Source organism: Anser brachyrhynchus (genome assembly GCF_964034855.1).
Source record: "Anser brachyrhynchus genome assembly, chromosome: 8".
Lineage (NCBI taxonomy): Eukaryota > Metazoa > Chordata > Aves > Anseriformes > Anatidae > Anser > Anser brachyrhynchus.
The window spans coordinates 27,152,439-27,178,217 of record NC_137702.1 but is presented as its reverse complement, the minus strand read 5'-3'; the positions used below and the strand labels follow the sequence as shown (position 1 = coordinate 27,178,217).

Sequence of the window (25,779 nt, the reverse complement as noted above, 5' to 3'; positions counted from 1 at the left end):
ATTTTATATTCTCCGTGTAACTATTTAATGACTTCCTAAAACATTGATAACCTGGCCCTGTTTAGTCTGCTGACATGCTATTCAGCCATTGGAAGTGATGGTTAAAGCAGCCTCTGAGAACAAGAGATGACAGGGTTTTGACTGTAGGATTATGTACCTCTTTTTAAAATGTTGCATGATTTTCCTAACAGTCTTTCAAGGACTGAAAAAAAAAAAACCAAACCACCACCTTTTCTGAGTCCATTTTTGTACTTTATGAAGAAGAAACCTTTGTGCTCTTAAGTGGTAAAAAAACAAACAAACAAACAAACAAAAAAAAACAAATAATTCCAAAGCTTTTATGTAGTGTGAATAAAATATTTATATTGGGTGCAGGCAACTGTAATAAGATTAAAATAAATATTTCATTTTCTCTGTTCATTCCTTTTAATAGCTTACTTAGACTTTGAAACTGTAGAAGGTCAGTAAGAACAGATCCAGATGGATGTATAGCTTTAGTTTGTTGTACAGGTTCTAGCTACCTGTTAATACAGCCTTTCTAGAGTTGTTCTCAATAGTAATATTACATTTTGAGTTCTTTTTTACCCAAGCAATTACTAATTCTTATTCTCATTTACTTCCTGTAATTCTGGTTGAGTTGATGCACTGTAAGAACAGCTGATACTCATCAGCCTGGGTTATAAGACTTGGCTTCATAGCTATTTAGGTTCTGTATGAAACCAAAACCAACCACATCTTTCATTTGTGTAAGTTATATTAAGTCTGGGCTGCAGAGTCAGAAGATTGTTTCAAGTTCCATGCCAAAGTGGTAATGCTGCCTAATGCTGCCTTGGCATTTGGCTGTCTTTGGAATGACGTGAAATTACTTGACTGGAGAGGTACCTGAAAAATTCCTGCTTCATAGTGTTCTCTGATACTATCTTTGTACCATTTTAGTCCATGCCTTTTCTTAATTGATTCGATGACTGTTGCATCACAAATTGCAAATCAAAACATGATTTTTTTTTAAATGAGCCAAATTCCCTTACGGAACTGAGTCTGGTACAGCATTGTGACTATTACGCCATATGCACGTTTTACTGAAAGCTCTAATGTAATCCCTTCAAGCTAAAAATCACAGGAAATGAATGTGATTGTATAATGTTCTAAATCTTTGCACTGAGGAGAGCCATATTTCCTAGCCATCACTTTAATTGGACGTGTCAGTTAACATGAGGTGCCCGTAGAGAACCTCTTTGGATAGGATTAAGATTACCCAATGAAGTGTTTTAAATCTTAAACCTTTAGTTGCTGATGGTGTAACATGCTGTACTTAATCATTTCTGCCTTGTTCTGTCTCACACTCAGCACATGCACAATGTAATGAAAACCAGGTTGTTTGTTCTCGCAAACAGCAATGCTTTAACTTCTCTGAGAAGTTTCTAAACCTACAAATACTGCATGTGTTATGGATATCCAACCTGAGAAGTTGGGCCTGGGAAGAACTTCATGCTTGAGTTCTTGTTTGCTGTCTGCATCTTTACCAACTGCCACGCATACAGTATTTTTAATTGCAAAAGTTAAATATGTCTGTCATCTCACTGTGCTTAAGTTGTGGAATGTCGAAGACCAGCAGGTATGGTACTATTTTGTGTTAGTAGCCTGTTTTGCTTACAATCCAAATTCTTCTAGTTCTCTTGGAAACTCAGGATTTTTCAAAAATACTTCCTTCTTACTCAGACTTCAGTAGAATGTTGTGTAGCCTGTTTTTTTCTGATTTAGACAAACAAAGAAATGTAAACATCGCGGGTCTGTTACATACTGCATTTCTGTATCTTGACGAAACAGCTGTCTTCTGGTGTTGCCATTAAAATAGCTGTCGGAGTAGTGAGCATTTGTGATTGTTGCTATTACTGATCTTGCATATGAAGGAAAACTGTTTTAGGGCTAGAATTACAGAAGATTTATTCTTAAAACTAGGTAAATATCAAATAATGATATAACAAAGATACATTAAATCATGCAAAATGTTCTGTTCTGGACTGCAGGCCAAAACAACCAAAACAGTCCATCTTGAAGAAAAATGCAAAACATACAAATTTACAAGGCTGATGTCCAACATTTTCTGGCAATATAAGTGCACACTTTTAAAACACTTAGAGGATGTCTTACTGATTTTCTTTTCAAAAAAATCTTCTAGAAAGTAGAACGGTGGCATTTATGTGAGCTTTTTAAAGTGCATACAGCCTGAAAAAGCTAGAGAACCATATTGCTTCAAGACTAGACCCTGAGGTTGTCTTCTTCATCTTCTTCCTCCCTACCTCCCTCACATCTGAGAACTGGAAAGTAGGAAGTGTTCATGTATATTCATTAACACTTAATAAAATTTTGCCTTTTTGCCTTTTGTACACCAAAATTCACAACAGCATAAATGCATATGGATGTGTTTTGGTAGCCACTGTTTTCTGTAAGAGCTTCTTTATTCATTGTTCAAAATGTAATTTGCAAATTAATTAGTACCTTCTTCTTGCACTATTTTATACCTGTATGATCACACCATTATTTGCTGATAATAATCAAAAATATTCCAATGGCTTCTGAAATTACGGCTGCTCAGTTAAGTAACTGGAATTGATGTACATTTTGTTAATTAGATCTACTTTTTTCTTCACACTGTGGAATTTTCCTAACAGTGACACTAGGAAATGAAGTGCCAAGTAGCGCTTAGCTACATAGGAAACAACTTGAGGAAAAGTAGTCATGATCTTTGATACACAGGAATATTGAACTTGGAAGATTTTTGTTGTTTGTTTTTTAAGACATTTTGCATGTAACTGTGTTATCTACCTAAAAATCAATTCCACTTTTTTTTGGGAAGGAAGAGGTGGAAAGCAGAAAGCAATTGCCGTTTGTCTTCTGTAAATACTGTCACATCCATTTGTACCTCTGCTTTGCTGTTACAACACTTATTTTCTTGATTGTTCTGTGTCCATAAGCCTACTGATAAAAAGCTAATACTATACAACATTTGTCAAAATCAGCATTTGCCAGTAGTCACATCAGTTTGAGGTCATTGTTCTGACATTGCCTAGGCGGTAAATACTCTGCATTTTAGAACCCTACAGGTGCTACGTATGGATGAAGCAGTCTTTGGATTTTCTCCCCAAGACATAAAAAATTAAATATAAATATATAGTTGAAGCCATTTGTTCTGCTGTTATGTAGAACAAATATTTGCTTATCACTACTGAAGTGCCAAGTTAGATTTCAGCCTTCGCTTCATAGCATCATTGATATTAGAGTATCAAGCTCATTGCTTTGTACTGTGGTGCTGACTTCCTGTCCTGAACAAATAGAGAGCCTTTGAGTAAAATACATCTCTTCAGAACTTAGGTTATTGGACAGAGTACTGCATGCAGAATAACAGTTTTCTCTTTTTACTTAAATTGTGCAGGATGGAGGCTTCCTGCCTAGAGCTGGCTTTGGAAGGTGAGCGCCTGTGTAAAGCCGGAGACTGCCGAGCGGGTGTGTCTTTTTTTGAAGCAGCTGTTCAAGTGGGAACTGAAGATTTAAAAACACTCAGTGCTATTTACAGCCAGTTGGGCAATGCCTATTTCTACTTGCATGAATATGCAAAGGCCTTGGAATACCATCACCATGATTTAACTCTTGCAAGGTAATCTTACGTCTTTAACCATGTTCTCTGTTTGATCCCGTTCTTGTAGTGATGAGCAGTTGGCTGTTTATTTGCCTACCAAAACCTGCTATTAACAGTAGATAATGAGTGAAGGAGGTGAGGGCAGAGGGCTGGGGAGTCTGGGAAGTAACTTGATTGCCCTTTAACCTGGGAGCTAATGCTCAGCCTAGTACCGTAATCCTAGTACTAACTGAGGCCTCACCAGGTTGTGGATAATTAAGTAGCTTCTTTAAATCCACCCTTTCCTGTTTCTAAAATTCAGTCTTTCTGGCCGTCTTGTTTAATAGACAGAGCTCATTCATGTTTCTCTATGTAAAACTCACAGTATAATCCTGTGAAGTCTAAAACTACTATGCATTTCATACACTATTTATGCATCTGACTTTTATTTAGTGCGGATCCAATAAAAGACACAAGCACCTGATGTAGAATTTAACCACAATTTAGGCAAAAATCTGTTCTCCCCACCCCCTTTTTCTGTTCAAGTGCTGTAAGCAGAGAGGTACCTAAATTCACTAAGCGTCCTTGTGGAAACCTGTTTTTTCTGTTGTTTTTCCCCAAGTATCTGAGACTGAGTGGCTCAAGTGCCCATCTTCTGCCTTAGTCGTATTTAGAAGCTAGAAATTTAATATTTCCTCTGAGTTTTCTGGGAGACTGGTAGGTCGGATATATAATGTAAGAATGATAGTCAAGTCAAATGCAGAAACAGTTAAAACTTTTTGTAATCCTGGGACAGTCTTTCTGCATAATCATTAAGAATTGTATCCATGTTCTCTCCCTAGGAGAAGTGATGTCTTTTTTTCTTTTTTGATTTACAGTAGGTAGATCAATACCGCAAACAGCACCAACAAAATCAGATGTTTCTGTAACCACAGAGTGAACTATATTTATGTGAATGCATTTTAGATATAAAATGAACTGAATACACACACAATTTTCTTTCAATAAATTCTTTGGATTGTCTGCCACGCATTGATCATCTCCTTGGTTTCAAATTGCACACTGTTTACTGGGTGCTTTTCTGCTGCAATTTTAGGACAATTGGAGATCTACTGGGAGAAGCTAAAGCTAGTGGGAATCTGGGCAATACCTTGAAGGTACTTGGAAACTTTGAAGAAGCTATTGTTTGTTGTCAAAGACATCTGGATATTTCCAGAGAACTTAATGATAAGGTAAGGATTGCTTAGGAATCTGGAAATAAACTCTGAATAAATAGTGGTGAACCTTGTTGTATTGGTAATGAGTGTGCCACCTTTCAGAGGGAATTAAATATTGCATATTCAAATATTCCTTCCTGACTATAAGAATCTGTCAGATGGCTATTTGCACCTAGAAGTCTACAGTATCCAGATCCTCAAATATTTTTTAAGTTTAGTTTTTAATGATAATTGGCCTCAACAATTATTATGTATCTTACACCTCAAAAGGGAATAATATGCAAAACAATTTGATTGAGGAATGTGACTGGGTGGGGAGTAACTTGGGCAATGAGAGCATGTGTTGACAAGTAGCTACCAAACCTCTTCTCCCTTCTGTGGATTGTTCTAATTGCTATTGTGACACAAGACTTTGAAGCATCCTTTTAATACCTTACTTTGTTTTTGCTTTAGGTTGGAGAAGCTAGAGCACTGTATAATCTGGGAAATGTTTATCACTCTAAAGGAAAAAATGTAGCTTGTGCTGGGACTTATGATCCAGGGGAACTTCCAGATGATGTGAAAAATGCTTTACAAAAAGCTGCAGATTATTATGAGTAAGTAGCAGCTTTAAATGTTGGTGATTGAGAGGATATGATTGATCATCTGGCTTGTTAAAATATTGAGAGGTTTGTGGTATCATGAACTAATGCACCTGTGATTTTTTTTTTCCCCTTTAAACTGGAGAGTACATTATTTTTTGTTAAGCTGTCATTTTTAGCGTACCTCTTACTACCTGGCGTGTCCTTTCTCTATGTTAGAATTCAGCATAACTCTTAGAACCAGACTGAGACGTATACTGCATATAATGTAGCTGTTTCGCTAGAGATGAGTATGCCAGCGTAAGAATGCAGTTAAGCTGGATATCGCACAGAAAATGTTTCCTACTCAGTGGAAAACTTGTGTAGCATAAGGGCTATTAAAATAGGACAAGGTAGAATAATCTACTTTTATTTAAATGGGAAAAAGATTTTTTGTTTAAGTGATTATGAAAAACACATAACTTAAAAGTCACTAGTCTTCCTCTTGTCCTCACTTCCCCCAAAACAGAGAGAACCTGACGATAGTAACAGAGCTGGGTGATAGAGCAGCACAAGGACGTGCCTTTGGAAATCTGGGAAACACACACTACCTTCTGGGCAACTTCAGGAGTGCAGTTTTAGCTCATGAACAGGTACTGCAATGTGCTAGTAAACAATTTTGTTTGTTCTTGTAAAATATCGCCGGTTGCTACAGATTTTATATACATGTAGTTTTTTGGATATTGTCACAAGCTTTTTAATGCAAGCTTTAGATCTTAAGGGCACAGCCTCAAGTCCAGACTGTTCTTTTCAAGCATTGTTGGTCTAAAGAATAGATAGCGTGGAAAATCTATGAACATGCGTTTTTGTATGCAAATATACGCTATGAAGTACAAAATGGAGTAATTAATGCAATTCTTTCACATTTTTAAGCGTCTCCTAATTGCTAAAGAATTTGGTGATAGATCAGCAGAAAGAAGAGCGTACAGCAATCTTGGAAATGCCTACATATTCCTGGGAGAATTTGAAACTGCTTCTGAATACTACAAGTTAGTTGACTGCTTATAAATACAGTTCATACCTCTTCTTGTACAGTTCATTTCTGTTGTGCCTAGTACTTCAGCTCACTGTAGAATAGCCATCTCTTCAAAATATACTTAGGGAAGAGCTGCATTTGTTTAGCAAAAAAAAAAAAAAAAGGCAACAAAAACACAACAACCAACCGCCCAACGTTTCTCCCTACTTACTTAACTATTCAGGTTATTTTAAGGGAGATGCAGTGCTAATCTTTCAATGTTTCGTTGCTTTAAATATATTCTCAGCACAGTAGACACCTTTCTGTTGAGACACATTTATTCAGCTTTACTCTAGAAACAAGCATCTCTGTCTTAGCAAGTTCTGGAATGGTCTCAGTAAGTGTAATACACTCGAGATGGGTACCTGTCCTAGGTACACTCATTAGCTGGGGTTGGTGGTGCGTATCAACATGGTTTTACACATTTAGTCCATGTTTGTAATCAAGATCTTTTCCTTCTTAAGATTTTGCAAGATAGTAGTTTGTTAGCAGCTAATTTACAAGTTGTCCTAATTTGTTTAACTTGTGCAACTGATTTTTAGTTGTGCAAATATACTTTTCAAAGCTTCAGTGATTTTTTGACGTAACTGACTTTTTTTTTTCAGGAGGACATTACAGCTGGCTCGACAGCTTAAAGATAGAGCTGTGGAAGCACAGGCCTGCTACAGCCTTGGAAACACATACACTTTGCTTCAAGACTATGAAAAAGCAATTGATTATCACTTGAAACACCTTGTGATTGCTCAGGAATTAAATGATAAGTAAGCCCTAAGAGATTGTTTCATGTATATGACACTTAAACCAAATCCTGTTACCTCTAACTCCGCTGTCGTTGTTTTATAAATGACATCTGAATTAATGTGAATTCCCTACAACTTTCAAATGGAGAGAAAAAATGCTGGTGAAAGGATTGTGGCTAATGAATCTGAGATGAAAGAGGGATTGATGAATGATGTCTCTGAATCTTCTTATGTTTGTGTCATCTTTGTAAAATAAGCATTTTTTTTCCCATGATGTGATTATAATAATTTTGCATACCTTCATAAGAATACATCTTCTACTTTTCCACAAATGAAGACAATAGTAAGGAGTGGGGAAGGGAGAATAATCCAGTAGTAAATAATGCTTATTTTAAAATAATAACTATAATGACTTCCACAGCTTTTTTGTAATATTGGGTACAGTTACTTTTTTTTTTTTTTTATTACAACTCATAAATGCACTTTTTCTAATTCAGGAAGCAAAATTTGTGAAAAACTATAAGGTATGCAATCTGAGGCAAAGAAAGGAAGTTATAAAATGTTCCATGCCTCTAAAACTGAAAAGAGTGATTTAAATGTTTGCTGTAAATTTAAAAATTCAAGTTTTGATGAATTTGTTTGTATTTATGCTTATGCCAGATCACAGTCCTTTAATTACAATACTTAGCGTGGTGGTGGTGGTGGAATGGTTTCTGAAGATAGTCTTAATTGTTCCTGGCACAGTAATCTGGTAATATCACACAAACCCGACCCCTAGTGTTCAGCGAGTATTAGGAGACAGCCTTGAAGATGTTTCTCTTCTGCAGAATTGGTGAAGGAAGAGCATGCTGGAGTTTGGGGAACGCGTACACGGCTCTGGGAAATCACGACCAGGCTATGCATTTTGCTGAGAGGCACTTGGAGATTTCTAGAGAGGTATGATGTTCACGCTTACGTACACTGGTTGCCTGGTTTTTGCTCTCACTTAACACAGTAATGTTACAGAGGTGTGTCTGTACATGTGATTTTTGAATAATGGAAAGGATATTGAATAATTTCTGAGATAGTTTATTCAAAGTTATGTCAGCCATATGTCACTGCAGTTGCAGCCTTAGTTCTAGTGTCACCTCCAGTAATGTCAGCGTGGGATCCAAGTTATTAGCCTAGCAGAGGTTATTTTAGGCTTTGGTTTGAACCTTTTAGTTTTTGTGTACTTCATGAAAAAGGTGGTCTCGGTTTTCAGCGAGGAAAACCTTTTTCTCTCAGAAGTCTGGGGGGACAATGTTTGTATTTACATATATATATATATATCTTTCTTTACAGTAAGAACTGCTTATTTTATTTGGTTTGCAGGTAGGAGATAGAAGTGGAGAGCTCACTGCTAGACTTAATCTCTCAGATCTTCAAATGGTTCTTGGATTAAGCTACAGCACAAACAACTCCATGATGTCAGAAAGCCATGTGGTAGATAACAATTTGAATGGTATGTGCTTTTTTCCGAATACTTTCTAACAGTAAACTTCAAAATGAATCTGTTATTTGCACTGTTTTCTGACTAGAGATGCTTTATATTTTTTCCCTCCAGAAAAAAAAAAGTTGTTTTTGCAGTATGGGACCCCCTCACCTCCTGCTTTTTTGATGGCTTTCTGTTGTGAATCACAGGTTAATGCCTAGTTTCTTCATATGATGCATCACCCTTAGTTTCTAATTGTTCCTGGGTTTTGTGTTTTCTTTTTTTTCTTTTTTTTTTTTTTTAATGTGGGAGATTTGTCTACTAGCTGCAAAATTATGTCATTCTTTTTTTCTTCCAATCGTTTTTGGAACATGGGGTTAGAGTTAAAGCTGGTTCATTTGATGTTCCTGATTGAATTTAAGGTCCTTGGCTCTTCTCCATGGCCTGTGAAAGCAGCTTACATACCTTAGATGGGTGTGGTTTTTAAGGCTGCTTTTACTAGTGATTAATTATTCTGTGCTGAGTTTTGGAACTCAGAACTGCTGTATCTTGGACATTTGATGAAAATTGCCACAGCTTTGAAGGTGACACAATAAGTCATAATGATAACAAGATGAACTTTTTTTCTTTCTTGAAGGTACCAGACCCAGAGTAGGACGCCGTCACAGCATGGAGAACATGGAACTTATGAAATTAACACCAGAAAAGGTTGGCAATTTTCTTCTTTTTGTTCTGCTGGTTAGACAGCAACAAAATCTAAAGGCTTCTGTAAGGGTTTAATATTCAAAATTATGCATGTAGTGTGCACCAAAGGAATTCCTTTCATCTCCTTTTTAAAAGTGTTTTGAGGTTGATGCAGAAAGTGATTCAGTGTAAAATTCCAAAGTTTTAGCTCAGCTGCTCTGAACAGTTTTCCTTTGGCTGCAATCAATTTACTTCAAATACACGTAGTGTGTTTCACTAATAAATACACTAAAATATTTAATGTGGATTTTTATTATCAACTAGTAACATAGTATTGCAGCTTATTTCTTATAAAGTTTTTTTTTTTCAAGATACTCATGTGGTAGGTTTCAAAAACTCTTTCCATAAATGTCTTCGATATATGGAACATATGACACTAGCGTTATGGTTTGACTGCACAGGGATACCATCTGCTTGGAGGTGGAGTGTGTGTTGATCTTTAATAAGCTTTAGAAGTCATTTCATGGGGGTAGGCAGTATTGCTGAAAGATTTGTGATTGTGTTCACACTTTCTGATGTAGGATCAGGATTAAAGGTTTTCTTTTTTTGTGCAGATATTACAGAAGTTTGTTAGTTCTGGATGAAATGATCATTTTTATAGATTAAAATATTTATTTTAAGAGAATTTAGGGGAATTCTCTTTTATGAAAATTCTTTCAGGTTGATAAAGCTATCCATTCTGTTATTCAGTGAAATTAGATAGCTATTCCTGTTTACTCTTGTGCTGGCATTTCTCCCTTCTTCTCCAATCTTCACTGGGAAATCTGTGCATGTAAAGGACTATATAGAAAGCTGATTAAATATCTAGGTTTGTTTTGCCTTAGGGATTTGTTTTGCACTCATGCTTTGTAAAAGTTATTAGTATTATAAGAATGTCATGTTTTGAGTTGACATGAACTAGAGTTCCTGCACTGCAGTCAGCAAGGAAAATTTCAGCAAGTTTGATTAAATGCACCACTTGACCATATTTTGGTCAATAACAGTACTAACCTGCTTCAGGTAATGAGATTATCAATAACCACACGTCAAGTAAATAGAACTAAAAACTAACTTTTTCTGTCCTAGTGGTTGAATAAAATAAATATTGTAAAGCTGCTTCATTTTGATGAGGAAAAGAAGAACTGAATAAGAGGTAACCGTAAGGGATCAAGATTAGGAAGCTTAGTTTCATGAGTCTTGTTTTTTTTTTTTAGGTTCAGAACTGGAACAGTGAGATTCTTGCTAAACAGAAACCACTCGTTGCCAAACCTTCAGCAAAACTGCATTTTGTAAATCGACTAAAAGGCAAAAAGTACAAAACCAGCACCGCTTCCAAAGTTTTGCAGGATTCCAGTAATTCTATTGATCATCGTCTTCCCAACTCTCAGAGGGTAGGTATGGAGAGCTGTGGAGATGACAGCCTTTACTTATCTCGGTTTGTCCAAAATTATGAAAAACACATTCCTGCAGATGCCCATTTCACTTTTACTTGTTTACCTGATTTAAACACTGTGGCTCTGTAAACTGATGCGATAATCTGGCACTCTACATCTGTCTCCTGGGTGGTAACAGCTTTAAGCTTTTTCTACTGTTGAAAGTTTTTTTCCTGGTGGATTTTCTCAAGTTACAGGTCAGCTTGCACATACGTTTTATATCTAGAGTTTCTCCCAGACCCTGCTTTTCCTAACTTAAAGAAAAACATAGCTTTTCTGATTCAGATACAGGAAGATATTTGACATATTTTTTTAGGTTATTGCACTCTTCACAGAAATCAGTTTAAGAAAATAAAAAGTCATTGGATCTTGGTAAGAGCAAAGAGCTTTTGACCACAAACCTAAGGAGCAAATGGATATTGTTCATTGTTGTTCTTCTTGTTTTCTCTTTCATGGGCATATATTTGGGTTGTTGGTTGATTAATGGCTGAGGAGGAATTACTCCATTTGTACTGATAAGAGCACTATTTCATTATGTTTCAGAGAACAAAATGTTTCTAATAGATTTATCTTCCAGAAGCGTTTGCCATAATATTAACATTTATTATTAGGCTAAATCGCTGTCTATAGAAGTGGATGACTAAAAAAATTAGCTTACTGGATTTCAGTTATCAAACACACTACTGGAATGAAACTGCCACGCAGTTGTCCTGGTTTTAGGTACTTCTGAGTTCAAAGTACCTCTATTTTTTCTCTCCTCTCCAGAGAAACAGTCGCGAGACAATGGCAGATGAAGGGTTCTTTGATCTGCTGAGTCGATTCCAGAGTAACAGGATGGATGATCAGAGATGCTACTTCCAGGAGAAGAACAGATTCTCAGCTGCTTCAGTAGCAACATCCTCTACTCCACCTAAAACATTAAGAAAATGTAAGTTTTAAAAACAAAACCTGTAGCTTTTAGTTCCTGTCAAATGACATCCTAAAAATGTATTTGAATGAAAGGGTGCTTACTTCTGGGCTCATTTGTTTTTCTTCTTCCTCCCCCAGCCTTTTCTACTTCTGTAGTCTCACCCCACACGGATGAATTTCTAGACTTACTTGCCAGCTCCCAGAGCCGCCGCCTAGATGACCAGCGCGCTAGCTTCAGTAACCTACCTGGCCTTCGTCTTAATCAGCACAACAGTCAGTCAGTCCTGGGGCACTTGATGGCAAGTAACAACAGAGAACTAGATGATGACTTCTTTGATATATTGATAAAATGCCAGGTAAGATTCTGAGTCTTTCGGGGTTTGATTTGTGCAGCCTAAATATTTAGTGTCTTCAACTAAGCCTCTGTGCTTCTCATGTGTTTTAAGATACAAACTGATTTGGTGGGTAAGAATGTAAATACATACACATACGTACATAAATATATACACACACACATATATATACACATACATATTATATATATCTAATATATATTTATATAATCTGATGAAGTATCTATTTTAGCAACTTGCCTATTTACTTTTTTGAGTCAAGCAAAGAATCTAGAAATTAGTATGGTAAATTTTGTCTCTTTATGCACTATGTGTAGCAAATACGTAATACGCCTGGACTGTGCTCATTCAGAAAAGAATGGAAAACTTTAATCTTGTCATCCAGTACTGATTTTACTGCTTTATGCACAAACGAGTTGCTTATTTTGAGACTTTTATCTCAAAGACAACTCTAGTCAAGGACATGATTGCAGTCCGCAGCCAGACCTTGTAAAATCTGACCAGGAGCTGACAACCGTGTGAAACGAACACGGAAACAAGCTCAGACATTCTATGCAAACTGCTCTGTAACATCAGTACATTTAAATCACAGTCTGAGTTTGAAGGAAACCTCTTCTCTCTAAATATTGCTTATCCAACTCTTACTACAGTGTAGCTATTTTTATTCCCTTTATAGTGAAAGGCAGGAAGACAACTGTAAAAACCATACTATTGTAATAGAAGCGCCAAGAAAAGGGTAACAATCCTAGGCTAAAGAGCAATGCTGGTATGTCAGAAGGCAACCATGTTTTTGCTCATATGAGACTAGAACTAGTAGAACTAACACAAATTCTTCTGGCAAAAGATACTTGAATTATGTTCTGCAATAGGAACAAGAACTAAATTGGGGGTTGTATTTTCTGATACAGTTGGAGGCACCATGTTAGCTACACTTACAATTTTAAATTAGTAATTTCATTTGAGAACGGCTAAGGCCTAGTTAGCTACTTGCACCAAAGCTTAAACTATTAAAGCCATGTAATAGCTTTAAATCTGGGAAAAACAAACATTCAATCATTTTTCATTTATATTGTTCGCTTATTGAGACATACATTTTCCTGTAAATATGCAGCTTTATTGCCTGGTCTGTCTACAGGGCTCCAGGCTGGATGATCAAAGATGTGCTCCTCCATCATCTGCAAAAGGACCAACTGTACCAGATGAGGACTTTTTCAGCCTGATTTTGCGAGCACAAGCTAAGAGAATGGATGAGCAAAGAGTCCACTTACCCTCTGCTATAAAAGGACCAAGTTCTAGCTGAGGAAATTAACAGGCTCGTACTGTACACTAGCATCTTAGGAATCAATTATGTTTGTTGGAAAACATAAATGCCTTTTTACAAAAGACTATAATTAGTAGTTTTGTCTCCTTTCTAATCATTTCTGTATAATAGCAGCATCACGCTCGTGACCAGTAGTTGGAGTTGCCACTGTTCTTTATATTGGCAGCTACTTTTAGCAGTGTCTGAGATACTGATTACTGTATCTCCCGCTTAACTGCTCTAGTCTATGAACATTAACATCATTTTTTTTCTGCCATCAAGGTATTCTCAGTGCTGATGTGCGGACTCTCCCACATCTAGTGTTAAGACCTAAGTGTATACGCTCTTTTTAAAGAAAACTTGATTTTTTTTTCTGATTTGTACCTCCCTGGAAAACAGTCCCATTTTCTTTTATAATTTTTTAAAAAAATAAAAGTAATTGTGAAATAGCTTGAGTACTTAGTCTGTCTTTGCTTCTTCCAAACTTTCTACAATCATGATTATTTACAAAAGAAAAAAGTATTTCAAAACCTAGTTTTACTCCTCTTTGAAACAAAAATATTATTTTAAAAATATGCTGGGTTTATTTTGGCAATATTTAATTGACTTAAATATAAAACTACACTGAATAATGTATGAAACAATCAGACTATTTTAAAGATATACTTGTATCTAAGTATATTTATATATTAACTTATTTAGTATATGTATATATTTATAATAGTATATTTATTTAACAGCTATCAATGCTGTTCTATAGATTGTGGTACATTTTCACCACCACTAGTGTTCTACAGGGGTGGGAGGTATTTGGCATGGGCTACCATGGACATCAGGTAATTCCTCCTCTAAATCAATTTTAAGCATTACAAACAACAGACATATGTATGCTGCTTATTACTTGACCCGAACTACTTCTCCTGAAAAGACCATGCGCTGTGCTGGGGATTTCTTGAGAAAAGCTGTTCTAAGTGTTAGTGCTCACCTGTGACGGCCACCTGGACTGCCCTGGTGTAGTACAGGGCTCTGGAGAACCCTGAGGTCTCTGTGCTGTTTTAAGTGCGTGACTTCAGTTGAAAGTCATTGATTTAATGGCTAAGGTGGCAAACTGCTTACTTTGGTCATTTATAAACAAAGTGTTCTCCATTTTTAATTCAAGTATTATACCCATGGAGAAGAATTGACAGTTACCTTTAGCATCAGAGTAAAATGGCATTTTAAGACTAATGAAGTAGACTTAACTGTTAAAAGTTTTACAGACATGCTATTGTAGCTTTCTAAGCCCTGAAAAATTGACGTCTACTGAAACAAATTTTTTTTTTTCTTCTAAGGAGAAATGCCAGAACATTGCTCCAAAATCAGGTGTACGATCATTTTAGTGAGCTCATCTTTGGTACTTGTACTTCAGTGCTTCTTATTCCTTGTTCAGCTTTGAACATCCCTAAAGCAAACTGATGCAACATTAGTTTCTCACACTTCTGCCCTTGATTTCAAGATGTCCCAGAACTGAGCTGATTAATTGCAATTCTAACTACTGAAAACTGATTTTAAAGACTATAAAACAATTGTAGTCCTTCCTGAGACTTCTATTTTAGCTGCAATTAGTCTTACATGAATTATGTGACTATCAGCAACTTTCTTCAAGCTGTTTTCCAATTATCTGATTAGGGTTATGTTTGCTAATCACAGAGTATCGGTGCTTTCCTACCACAGAATACCTACTATTTCTTGAAACTTGTGCCACAAACTTGATTTCTAACAAGCCAGCCACCTGCACAAAGCTGTTCTCTTAGCTACTTGACATTGTTTTATCCTACTTAAAAGCACATTTATTTCCAGTTCCAGTAGTATGGTACACAATCTCAATTTTTAACCCCTGCCTCACAGCTGTGCTTACCACTGCTCTGACCAACAGTGAGTTCTCATCATTACGGAGCTCTCATTTAGAACTAAAACGTTTCTGAACTAGAGCAGAGCTAGTTAAGTATGGGACAATTAAAGATCAGACAAAACTTACAGCAGAGGTTGCGGGTTCCTCAGTCTCCTCCTTCCTGTGAGTCGCACGTACTGCCCTTTTTCTTCTCTTCAAGTGGACCCCCTGTGGAACTTGTTCCTTCGAGGTTTTTATTAAGATCGCAGTTTTCTCCAGTCTCTTGTTCTGCTTTGCCTGGCTGCTGTTTCTGCTGTTCCAGTGCAGGTTCTTCAGTAACATTTGTAGCTGGGGCAGTTTCTACTCTACAGACTTCAGACTCAGTGTGCAATGTCTTCTGTAAAAATTAATAATAAGCTATTAATCAACCAACCCAAACTGATGGGGTCCATTCCTTCAAGTGCCTCTCAGCTCAAGGGCAGAACTCCCCCACATCTCCTAACTTTTAAGTATGATTGACAGGTATCTTGGAATCTTTTTTTTCCCCTTGGGGAAACAGCACATGGAAATGAGCACAATCTAGAGTACAAATCTGTTTTAAATTTTCTGTAATTCCAAGGAAAGTCCATTGGGCTTTTTTTCCCCCTTCCATGAGTAATCTATATTCCTGAGGCTGACATAAGTACTGTCATACAGTTATAAGTACATAAGATCCCTCAAAACAAGTTATTTAAGTCTCTACTACCAAATATTTTAATTAAGTGGTTTCCTGACACAGTTAACCATCACATAGTATTTTTCCAGAACAAAGTATGCCCAAAACAACCTATACCACATTGTTCTATAGGGGAACAGGCACCTCTCCTCACAAGGCTTGGGTAAGCGTGTTGTTTAACCACATTCTAGCACACGGCACAGAAATCTAGCAAACTTAATCCCAGCTCAAAGACTAACATACACCAGGGTCTGTTTTTTGAGACTCTTCTACTTGCGTGTCTGGCTCACTGCTTGCATGCAACATGTCAGGGATTCTGCTGCCATTTCCAGGTCTCAGCTGAGCATCTCCTCTGTCATAAGGTCCTCTATAAATGTAAGGAATCTTCTGTGAATAACGGCCATCTGATGTACTCCCATCATATCGCCTAAAGTCTATTTTCTCCTGTTGACTGTCAGGTGGAGGAAGCGTCCTCCTCTGAGAAGATGTTAAATATCTTATCACAGGCACGGATGATCCTGCACCATAGCAGAAAGCCTGGGGGTGGAAAAACAAAAACAAAACTGCAAACATTTGTTTCACACAGAATTCAAAGTCACAAACCTGATCAGCACTGAAAGAAAAGCTTGGATGACCAGAATGGCTGCGATAAAATTCAGGCTCTCTGCAGTCTGACCACACTGCAGGAGCTGCCAGGTTGTAACCTGTCTTTGGTGCTAGAAGGAAGGTGCTGAAGGCTCTAACTCAATGCGTTATGTACAAAATGCCAATTAGATGCATCACTGTGTAATGATACTTAACAAAAGGGAACATAATTTCAAATAAACTGTCAGAGTCTAGGATTGTAAGCAGTTTAATGCTATTTTATCCTCCTTGCGCAATGGGAAAGTGATGCAATTTCAATACAAACTTATTTTAATAGCTAAACCAACTGTACTTATAAAGAGTACAGTCTAGGAAAAAAATCCCTTGTAGAAATAATTTCATCTGTGCTATGAACTCTGTTTATCAGTACAAATAAGCAATAATTAATAACATATAACAATACTTCCATATAAATAAGTTTAGTATATAAAAACAAATGTGAGCTTTTAAATTTAAGAAATGCATACAAACCAGGACAGCCAGAGCCATTATAATTAGCACTGGAATCTGCAGGAGCAGTGGTATCTCCTTCATAAGCGCCTTGATGAATTCACCAATGCCTTGTCCCACGTGCTTCAAAGGCTCAGTTACAAAGTTGGTGAAAGTAATAGCCAATGCCTACAGAAACACAACCCAAAAAATAACATTGTCACTGCTGACAAACAATCGTACACAGTCGCTTTGGGTCTGGCATGTACCTTTGTTGGTGGAACCAGCAGAACAGGATTCACTAGTAGTGTTTCATAGTACTTCTGGCAGGGATCATCCTGCAACGTCCACATACTTCTGAGCCATTCTGTATTCAAAGCAGAGACACATTTTTACTACTTTTTAAAAAACACATTTTATGACATTGTCGTAATACAGACAGTAGCATTTCAACTACTTATGGAAATCTTCTAGATATGGTTCAAAGCCCAGATTTATTTTTTTTAACAATCTGAAATTAGCTTGGCAGTATAGCTTATCCAGTCACAGGGATGCAGGGAAGCAAGGAAGGAAAGAGAAGAATCTAAGGTTTTCCCATGTTTAGTCAAGGAAGTTCTCTTTATTGGAAGAATTTAGAGCCTAGAAGCCACAGAAGAAGAAGAAGAAGCACGGCCTGTGGAAACTCTTGTTATCTGGCAGATTTTGTCCATAAGCACTGAAACGTAAGTAATGTTGAGTGTTACCACTTACCTGCCAGGCTGCAAGTATGCAGAAGAATGTTTGTGCATCTGGTATATTCAAGAGAACTTCTTAGATCTAAGCAGAAAGTCTTACTCCTTAAGACAACTTTAAGTAATTTATGACACCAGTGTTTGTTTCTGTAGTTTGAATTCAGGGCAGTCATACCAAAAACCACCAAAATTTGACATAAATGAAGCAATCACAGCCATTACGTTGCAAGAAAAGACCACAACAGACACTTATTAGGAGTTGCTATCATTAATCTACCTGCTGTACCACTGGATAGTAAATAATGGCTATCAAAAAATTCAGCCATCTCTGTATAATAACGAAAGTAGAGTAAGAAATTCGTTGCAAGACTGAATTTCTGAACTCTGTTGTATTCACATGCCTGAAAGATAGAAAAAAAATCTTTAATTCTGCTGTTCTATCTTTGATGACCTGCACTGAATGGCACTGGGGGTGGGGGAGCTGGTGAAACACTCATGGGCCAAGTTTTAAAAGAAAAGAAGTAACCCCAGGACAGGACCTAAGAACATTTTTGCCGTCGGCTCTCCTTCAAAGGCCTAGCAAGGGAAGTCTTGTGAAATGGAAAAATGGTAAAACCACATAATCACGTATTGCTCAAGAACATTCAGTGTACTTACAATTTATGAAGACACTAGAATATTTTGGGTACAATTACTGAGTATTTTGTGATTTTAAAAACTATTACAAAACAATGAAACAAATATTTACCAATAAGGCTGTCCCTCCAGTCCAATTTCTCAGCACAGACATTATCAAACTGCTCCATTTTGGCAATTTCTGCTTGGTGCTGCGCGAAGGCCAGCTGCAGGAGAATCAGAAATATTTGTAAAAAATAGAGAGAGAGATGCCATCATCTGTAAAAACTTTTAAGATTCATTGCACATCTGAAAAAGCAACATTCCACGAGCCAAACCCAGTTTGAAGTTTCTTTGCAGGGACAAAACTAATTTTCAAAAGGCACTGACTGCTTCCACCACAAACCTTCCTGCTGTCAGCAGCACAACCCCTGGGACAGCTGCAGTCCACAAGAGCTTTGCAGCCCCCGGGCCAGTGCCTGCGCTGAGACCCATCCCCGCGGCACTGCAGAGCGCGCAGGCCGGGTGCAGGGGCACCCAGACCCCAAAACCCCTCCGCAGCAGCCAGCACGGAGCCACCTGCGCAGAACGCCCGCCTCCGCGCAGCACCACGCCATGTACCTGCTTTTAGCGGGCATGGGATAGTTACCTGGTAAGTCTATTAAAAAATTTGCTTCCTAAACCAAGCTAGATTCTAAGTACTTCCTGGGAATGGATAAAAACCTCCCAAGCTGGCTACCTCTGATTTATTCTCCAAACGGAGACTGAATTATCAAAACAGTAAACTTCAGTGTTCAAAGATGTAAATCCAGGGCAAAAGCAATCTGACATCACACTTCCTTAAGTATTTCTGGATTCCAAACAGAGACAGCTGCTACAAAATTACTTATTAAAACTACAGTTTCTCTTTATGTTCTCTTTAATTTTTTAAATTGTGCCATTAACATAAACACCCGTAGTGATTATAATTTTGCCTGACAGTCTGCAGCTGATAATCAAGTAGAAGTAGTTAAGGCAAATCATCAGCTGAAAAATTCTGTCATTATTCAATGACTCAAACCAAGTCCTTCGCACAGCGATCCATTCCTGTTCACGAACCATCCTACTCCCTGGCACCTCACCCGCTCTGCAGTTCTGACGACAGGACGTGTCCTAGGTTTTGTGGCCGGGCTATGACCTAGTAGGTCAAGTTCCTCCCGTTAAAACCAATACCACTGTACAGCCGGCTACTTTATCACCATGCGTTAAGCATTTGTCTCTGTCTATCACCTGTTAAATACAGTTTCAGGTGGGGAATCTTTGGTAAGCAAAAAAAACTCAGTACTTTCTCATAAGACTTCTACCAAGCTGCTTTAGACATCGTTTGTGTCACGGAACAGAGCTCCTTGCCCACGCAGTGAAATCACCATTCTACTGCGTTGTGAATTTTGTGCACCTTTGTGGCAGGATAAAAATCGGCAGGGTTTCTTTTGCTCTTTAAGCCTAACGCACCTGTCAACATACAAAACACAGCCTTTCATCCCTTCTTTTATTTTGCAGTCAACTAAATAACCTTAACTCCCTCACAACTGTCAGGTTTTAAGCCTAAAAGCCATTTAGGTTTCAAAACAACTTACTTTATATAAGTAAACCCAGTTCCATGCAAAACTGATGAGAAAACTTATTAATAAAACACGTTTCAGCTGAACAAACCAATGAATACGTGTCCACAGCTCCGTAGCTATTAAAATCACAGTGCACACTAAGCACGAGAGTATCTGAAATAGAAGATAGGAAAGAATTATGATCCAGATTTTCCAAGCTTACAATCAGGACATCTGAAAAAAACTGCCAGCTTTCATTTTTACCAGCACCATTCACACAGAAACAGTTAGGAAACTTCTTGTTTTCATAGCATATCTGTTGCAGCACAAAACAGAAAAGTGTCATGGTATTACTACCAGTTGTTCCTATCACAGCCTTACCTTTCTATTGCTCTTTTTTTCCTTATGATATTTTGTTATTTCTTCCTTATGACACGTATCACATTAATTATCATCGTTTAAAATTACAAAATTGATACAATCCAACACTTGCGTGTTGAAGTGCATGCTATGAACCACTGAACCACTGCAGCCAACAGCGGCAGTTTGGTTAAGAGGCCAAGTTGCAGTTTAAGTACCAGCAGCAGGACTTCAGGGAAGCACTTTACAGCCTTTTCCCATCTGAGGACTCCTAAGAGCAAAGTTACAATGTGGACCACTTGCTTTTTTATTTGGCCTCTATGAACTACCTGAAAACTAGACAAGCTTATTCTCAGTTTAACATTTTCTAATTCCATTTAGAGAATATGACGTTTTCACACAGTCACACTCTCCTCTCCAGCACTAGACGAATTTTTTCTACTCAATTCACAACTCTAACCTATAAAATCTAAGACATCAAATATATACTTGTTTCAACAGAAAAGTAATCCAGCTCCTGCAGGAGCCAACAGCTACAGCATCTATTTGAACAAGAGGCAAATCTGGAAAACGAGCAACCTGTGCATTTTAAATGTTAGTGATGAGAAACTAGTCTAAGGAATCACACAACCACACAACTCAGATATAAAAGCAAGAAAAAAAAACGAGTACCAGAAAAAAAAATTGCAATTCTACAAAAAGAAAATCAGACCACAGAAAAAAAAAAGTTTTATTCTTACTTTAACTGACTATATCACCTCTACCTTCAGCAGCCAAGAAGCAAGAGCGACTCACTGTACGTACGATGGAAGGAGCTGATTTTCAGGTGGAGTTAAGACAGTATTATTCATTGGCTAGACTTGCACAAAGAAACTGGAGAAAACAGTAATTAAAAAAAAAAAAATATATATATATATATATATATATATCACCTTTCTTCTCTTACCATAAACATATTACATAAATCAATTCCAAAAGTGTCTTCAAAGCTCCAATGCCAAGCTTTACCATCATGGTGCTTAAAATTGATCAAAATATCACTAAGGGCATCATCCACAGCCCCTGACTGCCACGTTTCCTCATTGAGAAACTTGAGGATTTCCAAATACGTCTGTTTTGTAAGGATGATCTCAGCATCGTAATGCACACGGTCCATGTCTTCCTCAGGCTGAATTAAAAGCAAAGCAAAATGATGGTCAGAAGTTGTCTATTGGGAAATACATGGATATATGAAAAACTGTATCGCTATGCAAAATCCTGATTACAGACCCTCGTCCTATACCAGCCCCTTTTTGTGGTAGACTGCAGGATGAAGACATGGGACAGGGAGCCCACTATAGCTCTATCATACTTTTGTTCATTCACCTCACCCCTACAAATCATGAACTCAACTGTTTTGTTCTCTTTTAATTCTACTGCAAAAAAAAAAAATGTAGTGTTATTAAATTTTACAATTGCTTCTCATTAACAGGTATTAATGACTAATGCATTATGTGTGCCACTGGGCTCGATCATGCCTGGGTAATACAGACAGAAGCTATTAAGCACGGAAATAAGAAATCTTACATTGCTAAGTATAATGTTCTTTTTAAAAATATTATTTTTGCTAATTGCTAAAAATTTATCCTATCTCTGAACAGAAAAAGAAATATTTCCAAAGACAATGTAATGAATAAAATAATAAGGTGATTCTTATACGCAGACTCTAGAAGCTACTACTCCTAAATGGGTAGTGTGGTAAGTCTAAAACTAAGGCATAAAAACAAATGAACAAACGAGATCAGGCTCTTTTCAGTTTAACAACCACTGACATGAACTGGAGGGGGTATTTCTGTAGCTGCACCCCAGCAACAGATACTTGGATACACATTCTGAATTCACAATCTTCCCTCAGGTGCTTTACAGATAAAGTGGCAACTGAGCAAACACCAGTAATTCTAACAGCAATACCGAATGCACATACTTGTATCATCTTTTTCTTTAAATTAAAACGAAGGGAACTGAATTGTAAAGTATGAGAGAATAATTAATCAATACTTGTTAACTATGAAAAACAAAGGAAGTGGTAATATGAATTCAAATTCATTTTAAAGCAATATTCAAATACTTACAAGGCCAAGTTTTCCAGCTTCATTTAGAATCTTATTCAAGTATCGCTTAAAAATATAAAAGCTCCGGCTTTCCCGTGATTTGGCATTCCTCTTCTCGCATTCTGCAATCTACAATGTAAAGATGCTTTTACTCATTTGTTGCTCAAACCAGCTTGTTTGTAGGAGATAAAAAAATACTACCAACACATTACACCCACAATTAATGGAAGCGCATTAGTTTGGCAATAATCCCATGATTAGCACCCCAGGTAAAAATCATATCCAGTTGCTAAGGCGTAAGTTTCCATTCTGCTGCTGCTTTCCATGGCTTTGGCCTGTAGTAGAGGTTTCAGCTCTGGTGATAACATGGTTTGAATACCAACCTCAGTAAGATGAGAAAAACTTAAGATCTGGATCTCCTTAATTTTTAAGTTTGTATCCAAACATACTAAGTCAAACAGTATTAAAATTACATTTCACACTGGGTCTCCAAATGGATGAGGGAAGCAGGTCTTGGTAGCTACACAAGCATGTCTGCATCCTTCTGAGCTCAGGGGAAGAAGCAAAGTGGGGCACTTATAGGACTTCCGAGAGCTGCCACCATCACGCACTATGGTTGGCCACAAGTGCGCTCTTTACACCCACAGCCCACCCCTTAAAATCTTACAGAACTGAACAGCTCAAACAAAGGGTCAGGTTTCCTGGGTTTTGGCAGCATGGAGTAACACCACCACCACCACGGTTAAACTGTCAGCGTCGAACAGCACACAACTCCTCCTGACTTCTGTTACACCTCAGAATGTTTTAGGTGACAGACCTTGGTAGGCTGACCAGCAATTTGGAATTAAGTTCAAATCACTTTTAATTTTTCCTTTAAAGTTACATGAAGAAGTTCCCCCTATATAACCCATGATCTCTCTCAAACCGTGCCAGCAATTCACCTGCTCTATGCTATCCAGTGCCTCTGCATTGTCAGAAAGCACAAACTAGAAAAGACCAGAAAATATTCTGAAGTTCCGACACAAACCTTCTGTTGCAAGGAATCCACTTCCCTGAAGCAACTTGGTAACTTCTCAGTGTTGACTGCATCCACTGTCTTATCCTCAGAATCATAATAGTTTACCTAAAATTACAAAAGAAGAAAAATTTGTCAATATGCCACGTTACACTCTTATGGTCAGCCCACTTTAAAAAAAGCAAAGGGGCTAAAAACAGTGTTGGTCTTTTCTGCATGTACTCCCTCAGCTATATTCCGCTGCCTCTCTGCTGTTGTTTTAGGCTCCATCTGGAGTGACAATTACTTTATGCTTATCTAAATGCATGCTGCCATCAAAAGGAGAGGTCATGCCCTTTCCTCCCCCACCTGCCCTTTCCCCTCCTCAGAGTGTTGGTGATCACATGAGCCCACGGAGCATCAGATTAGATATCTGACTGGCTAAAAACTGACTCAGCAAGCGCACACACCATTTTCAGCCAGATGAAATTCCCGGCCCAGCTGGCCACGCAGCCCGACTGGAAGTAAACACAAAGCTACGTTCCTTGTTGCATGCCCTAACCTTCCTGTTCCCTCTTTGCCCTGAAAGAACATCCCATTTTCTCTGGCTGTTGCTCAGCTGCAGTCTTAGCAGTGCTTCTTCTACATGATTTGGTATGCACCTTGAGGAAAGTCTCCAAAAGGAAGCACAACATCACAGAATTAAGTGACCTCACTAGAACACATCACCTGATAAGAAGTTTTAGTTTGGCTGCGTAGCCTGCCTGCCTAAAACCTCTCACTGTAGAGCAGAAAACTAAAATCTAACTGTACAGCAGAAAATAAATTCTTAAAGGATTATTCCAAAGCAGTCATATTTCTCCCTTTTTTCATGGGAGACAGTAGCAGAACTCCGAATATTTCTGATGCAGGTAGAAGCAGTTGGGCAGCAAAGTTAAAGACTCCAAAGCTTGCTGCTCAACTTTACAAACGCTAATGACTACCAGCTGCAACTGAGGTAGGTGCAGGCTGAGGGGGAACTCTGTGGAGACGAATAACGTAGTCGGTATTTTTTAAGCTCCATAAAACTAAGTTCTGAAACATTAAAATGGTATTACTCAAGACTGCAAAGCCAAACTTTAAAACTGAAGAATGACAAGATCAAGGGTGCCTGTACAACCAACTGTGGCTTACAGTGCCTTGTGTGCACATGTATCATAGACAAATAATATGCATCCCATGATATATACATACAGCCCTCCCAATGCAAGACAACTGGATACAATTCACTTTCTCAAAGTTATCTGTTCATGTCTCACCTTCTCCAGATTCACGACATACTAGCTGTACAGTACTCAGCCCTGGTTCTCATCTTCCTTCTAAAGATTCCAACGCCCAGCACTATAAAACTTTATACAACTTACAAAGCGTTAGAGGACTTTATTCCTGTATTGCTGGGGAACCAGGTAATTCAAGTCAAATGTAACCATTAACTTCAGATCTTCCAACTTTTATTGACTAAACCCTTCCAGATATTTAACACTGTACTTCAGAGACCATCAAGAGCTGCTTAACCCCGTACTTCTCAGAGAAACAACTGCAGAGCCACGACCTGCACAGATCAGTTGACCACCACCTGTACGGAACTAAAGAGCGTACTTTCTGCGACTTGATCAGTGCATAACTGAAATTATTAGTAAAAGGCCCTAAGCTACATAACTACAGTATGTCAGTTGCTACTTTTTTCTTTCAATTTTACTACTAGGCATGCAATTGTTTTCTGTTTATGGATTAGGATATAACTTTACAAGGTGATACAAACATAATTCTATTATTTATAATTATATATTACTAAATATATAGTCTGTTGTTATAAATAGCGTCTACTATTATACGATTCTGTTGAACTCCACAACTTAAGGGCAATCTTTCCACAGGCCGCGGCTGAAGGAGTACCTAGGAGGGACAGCTATCTGTCCCTCCACCCAGGCGTTTCCCCCGCACCTTGTAGGGCCTCCTCATGGCTCCGGCCGCCGCATCGTAGTTGAGCATGTCGGTGGGGTCGATCCACTCCTCGTCGGGCGCCGCCCCGGCGCGGGGCAGCACGGCCGCGCACAGCACCACGGCGAGCAGCATCCCGGGCCCGGCAGGCGTTATGTCGCGGCGAACACGGCCCCGCACCGCCACACCAGCGCCCCCCGAGCGCCGTTAAAAACCGAACCGCACCGCACCGCGTCCCCGCTCCGCCGCCGCCTCCCCGCGGGCCGCGCCCAGGCCCCGGCGCCTTCCCCTCAGCCGGGCCCCGCCGCAGCCCCGCAGCCCCGGGGCCCGGCCCAGCCGCAGGCCGCGCTCCTCGGCGGGCTGCCGGCAGCTACCCCGGCCCGCCCCG

At 38.4% G+C, this 25,779-nt stretch overlaps 2 protein-coding genes across 7 annotated transcripts in view; one reads left to right on the top strand and one right to left on the bottom strand.

Annotated features, from left to right (window-relative positions):
• Positions 1–13,834, top strand: part of GPSM2 (G protein signaling modulator 2) — a 25,924-nt gene extending 12,090 nt beyond the window's left edge. For 3 of the 5 annotated variants that reach the window (XM_080602293.1, XM_080602289.1, XM_080602290.1), the window contains 13 exons: positions 3,434–3,655; positions 4,713–4,848; positions 5,287–5,429; positions 5,923–6,046; positions 6,327–6,442; positions 7,074–7,229; positions 8,036–8,144; positions 8,562–8,691; positions 9,299–9,369; positions 10,599–10,775; positions 11,583–11,745; positions 11,865–12,082; positions 13,191–13,834. In XM_080602293.1, the coding sequence (XP_080458419.1) occupies positions 3,435–3,655; positions 4,713–4,848; positions 5,287–5,429; positions 5,923–6,046; positions 6,327–6,442; positions 7,074–7,229; positions 8,036–8,144; positions 8,562–8,691; positions 9,299–9,369; positions 10,599–10,775; positions 11,583–11,745; positions 11,865–12,082; positions 13,191–13,379 (1,953 nt within the window). In that variant the 5' untranslated portion in view covers position 3,434 and the 3' untranslated portion in view covers positions 13,380–13,834. The remainder of the gene's footprint in view (positions 1–3,433; positions 3,656–4,712; positions 4,849–5,286; positions 5,430–5,922; positions 6,047–6,326; positions 6,443–7,073; positions 7,230–8,035; positions 8,145–8,561; positions 8,692–9,298; positions 9,370–10,598; positions 10,776–11,582; positions 11,746–11,864; positions 12,083–13,190) is intronic. The other 2 variants (XM_080602292.1, XM_080602291.1) reach the window with 1 other exon arrangement.
• Positions 11,400–25,779, bottom strand: CLCC1 (chloride channel CLIC like 1). 2 transcript variants are annotated; one of them, XR_013954307.1, is made up of 11 exons: positions 25,395–25,779; positions 23,445–23,540; positions 22,439–22,546; positions 21,274–21,495; positions 20,001–20,141; positions 18,518–18,611; positions 17,308–17,405; positions 17,081–17,227; positions 16,204–16,501; positions 15,397–15,643; positions 11,400–11,727 (listed from the first exon to the last, which is right to left on the bottom strand). XR_013954307.1 is itself a non-coding variant. In XM_080602294.1 (11 exons), the coding sequence occupies exons 1-10, from the start codon at positions 25,524–25,526 to the stop codon at positions 15,416–15,418; spliced, it is 1,563 nt and encodes a 520-aa protein (XP_080458420.1). In that variant the 5' UTR covers positions 25,527–25,777; the 3' UTR covers positions 11,400–11,727; positions 15,397–15,415. The 2 variants fall into 2 exon arrangements, 1 of the variants encoding a protein (XP_080458420.1); XM_080602294.1 differs by having other exon boundaries at positions 15,397–15,646; positions 16,208–16,501; positions 25,395–25,777.

Bases quoted from the DNA above. Each gene is read 5' to 3' on its own strand.
- CLCC1 (XM_080602294.1), bottom strand. From the start codon at position 25,526: ATGCTGCTCGCCGTGGTGCTGTGCGCGGCCGTGCTGCCCCGCGCCGGG. The intron at 17,228-17,307 runs GTACATGCCAGA...GTGTTTCTGTAG, and splicing joins TGCTGGTTCCACCAACAAAG to GCATTGGCTATTACTTTCAC. The intron at 15,647-16,207 runs GTATGTTAGTCT...TAATTTTTACAG, and splicing joins CTCAAAAAACAGACCCTGGT to AAGACATTGCACACTGAGTC.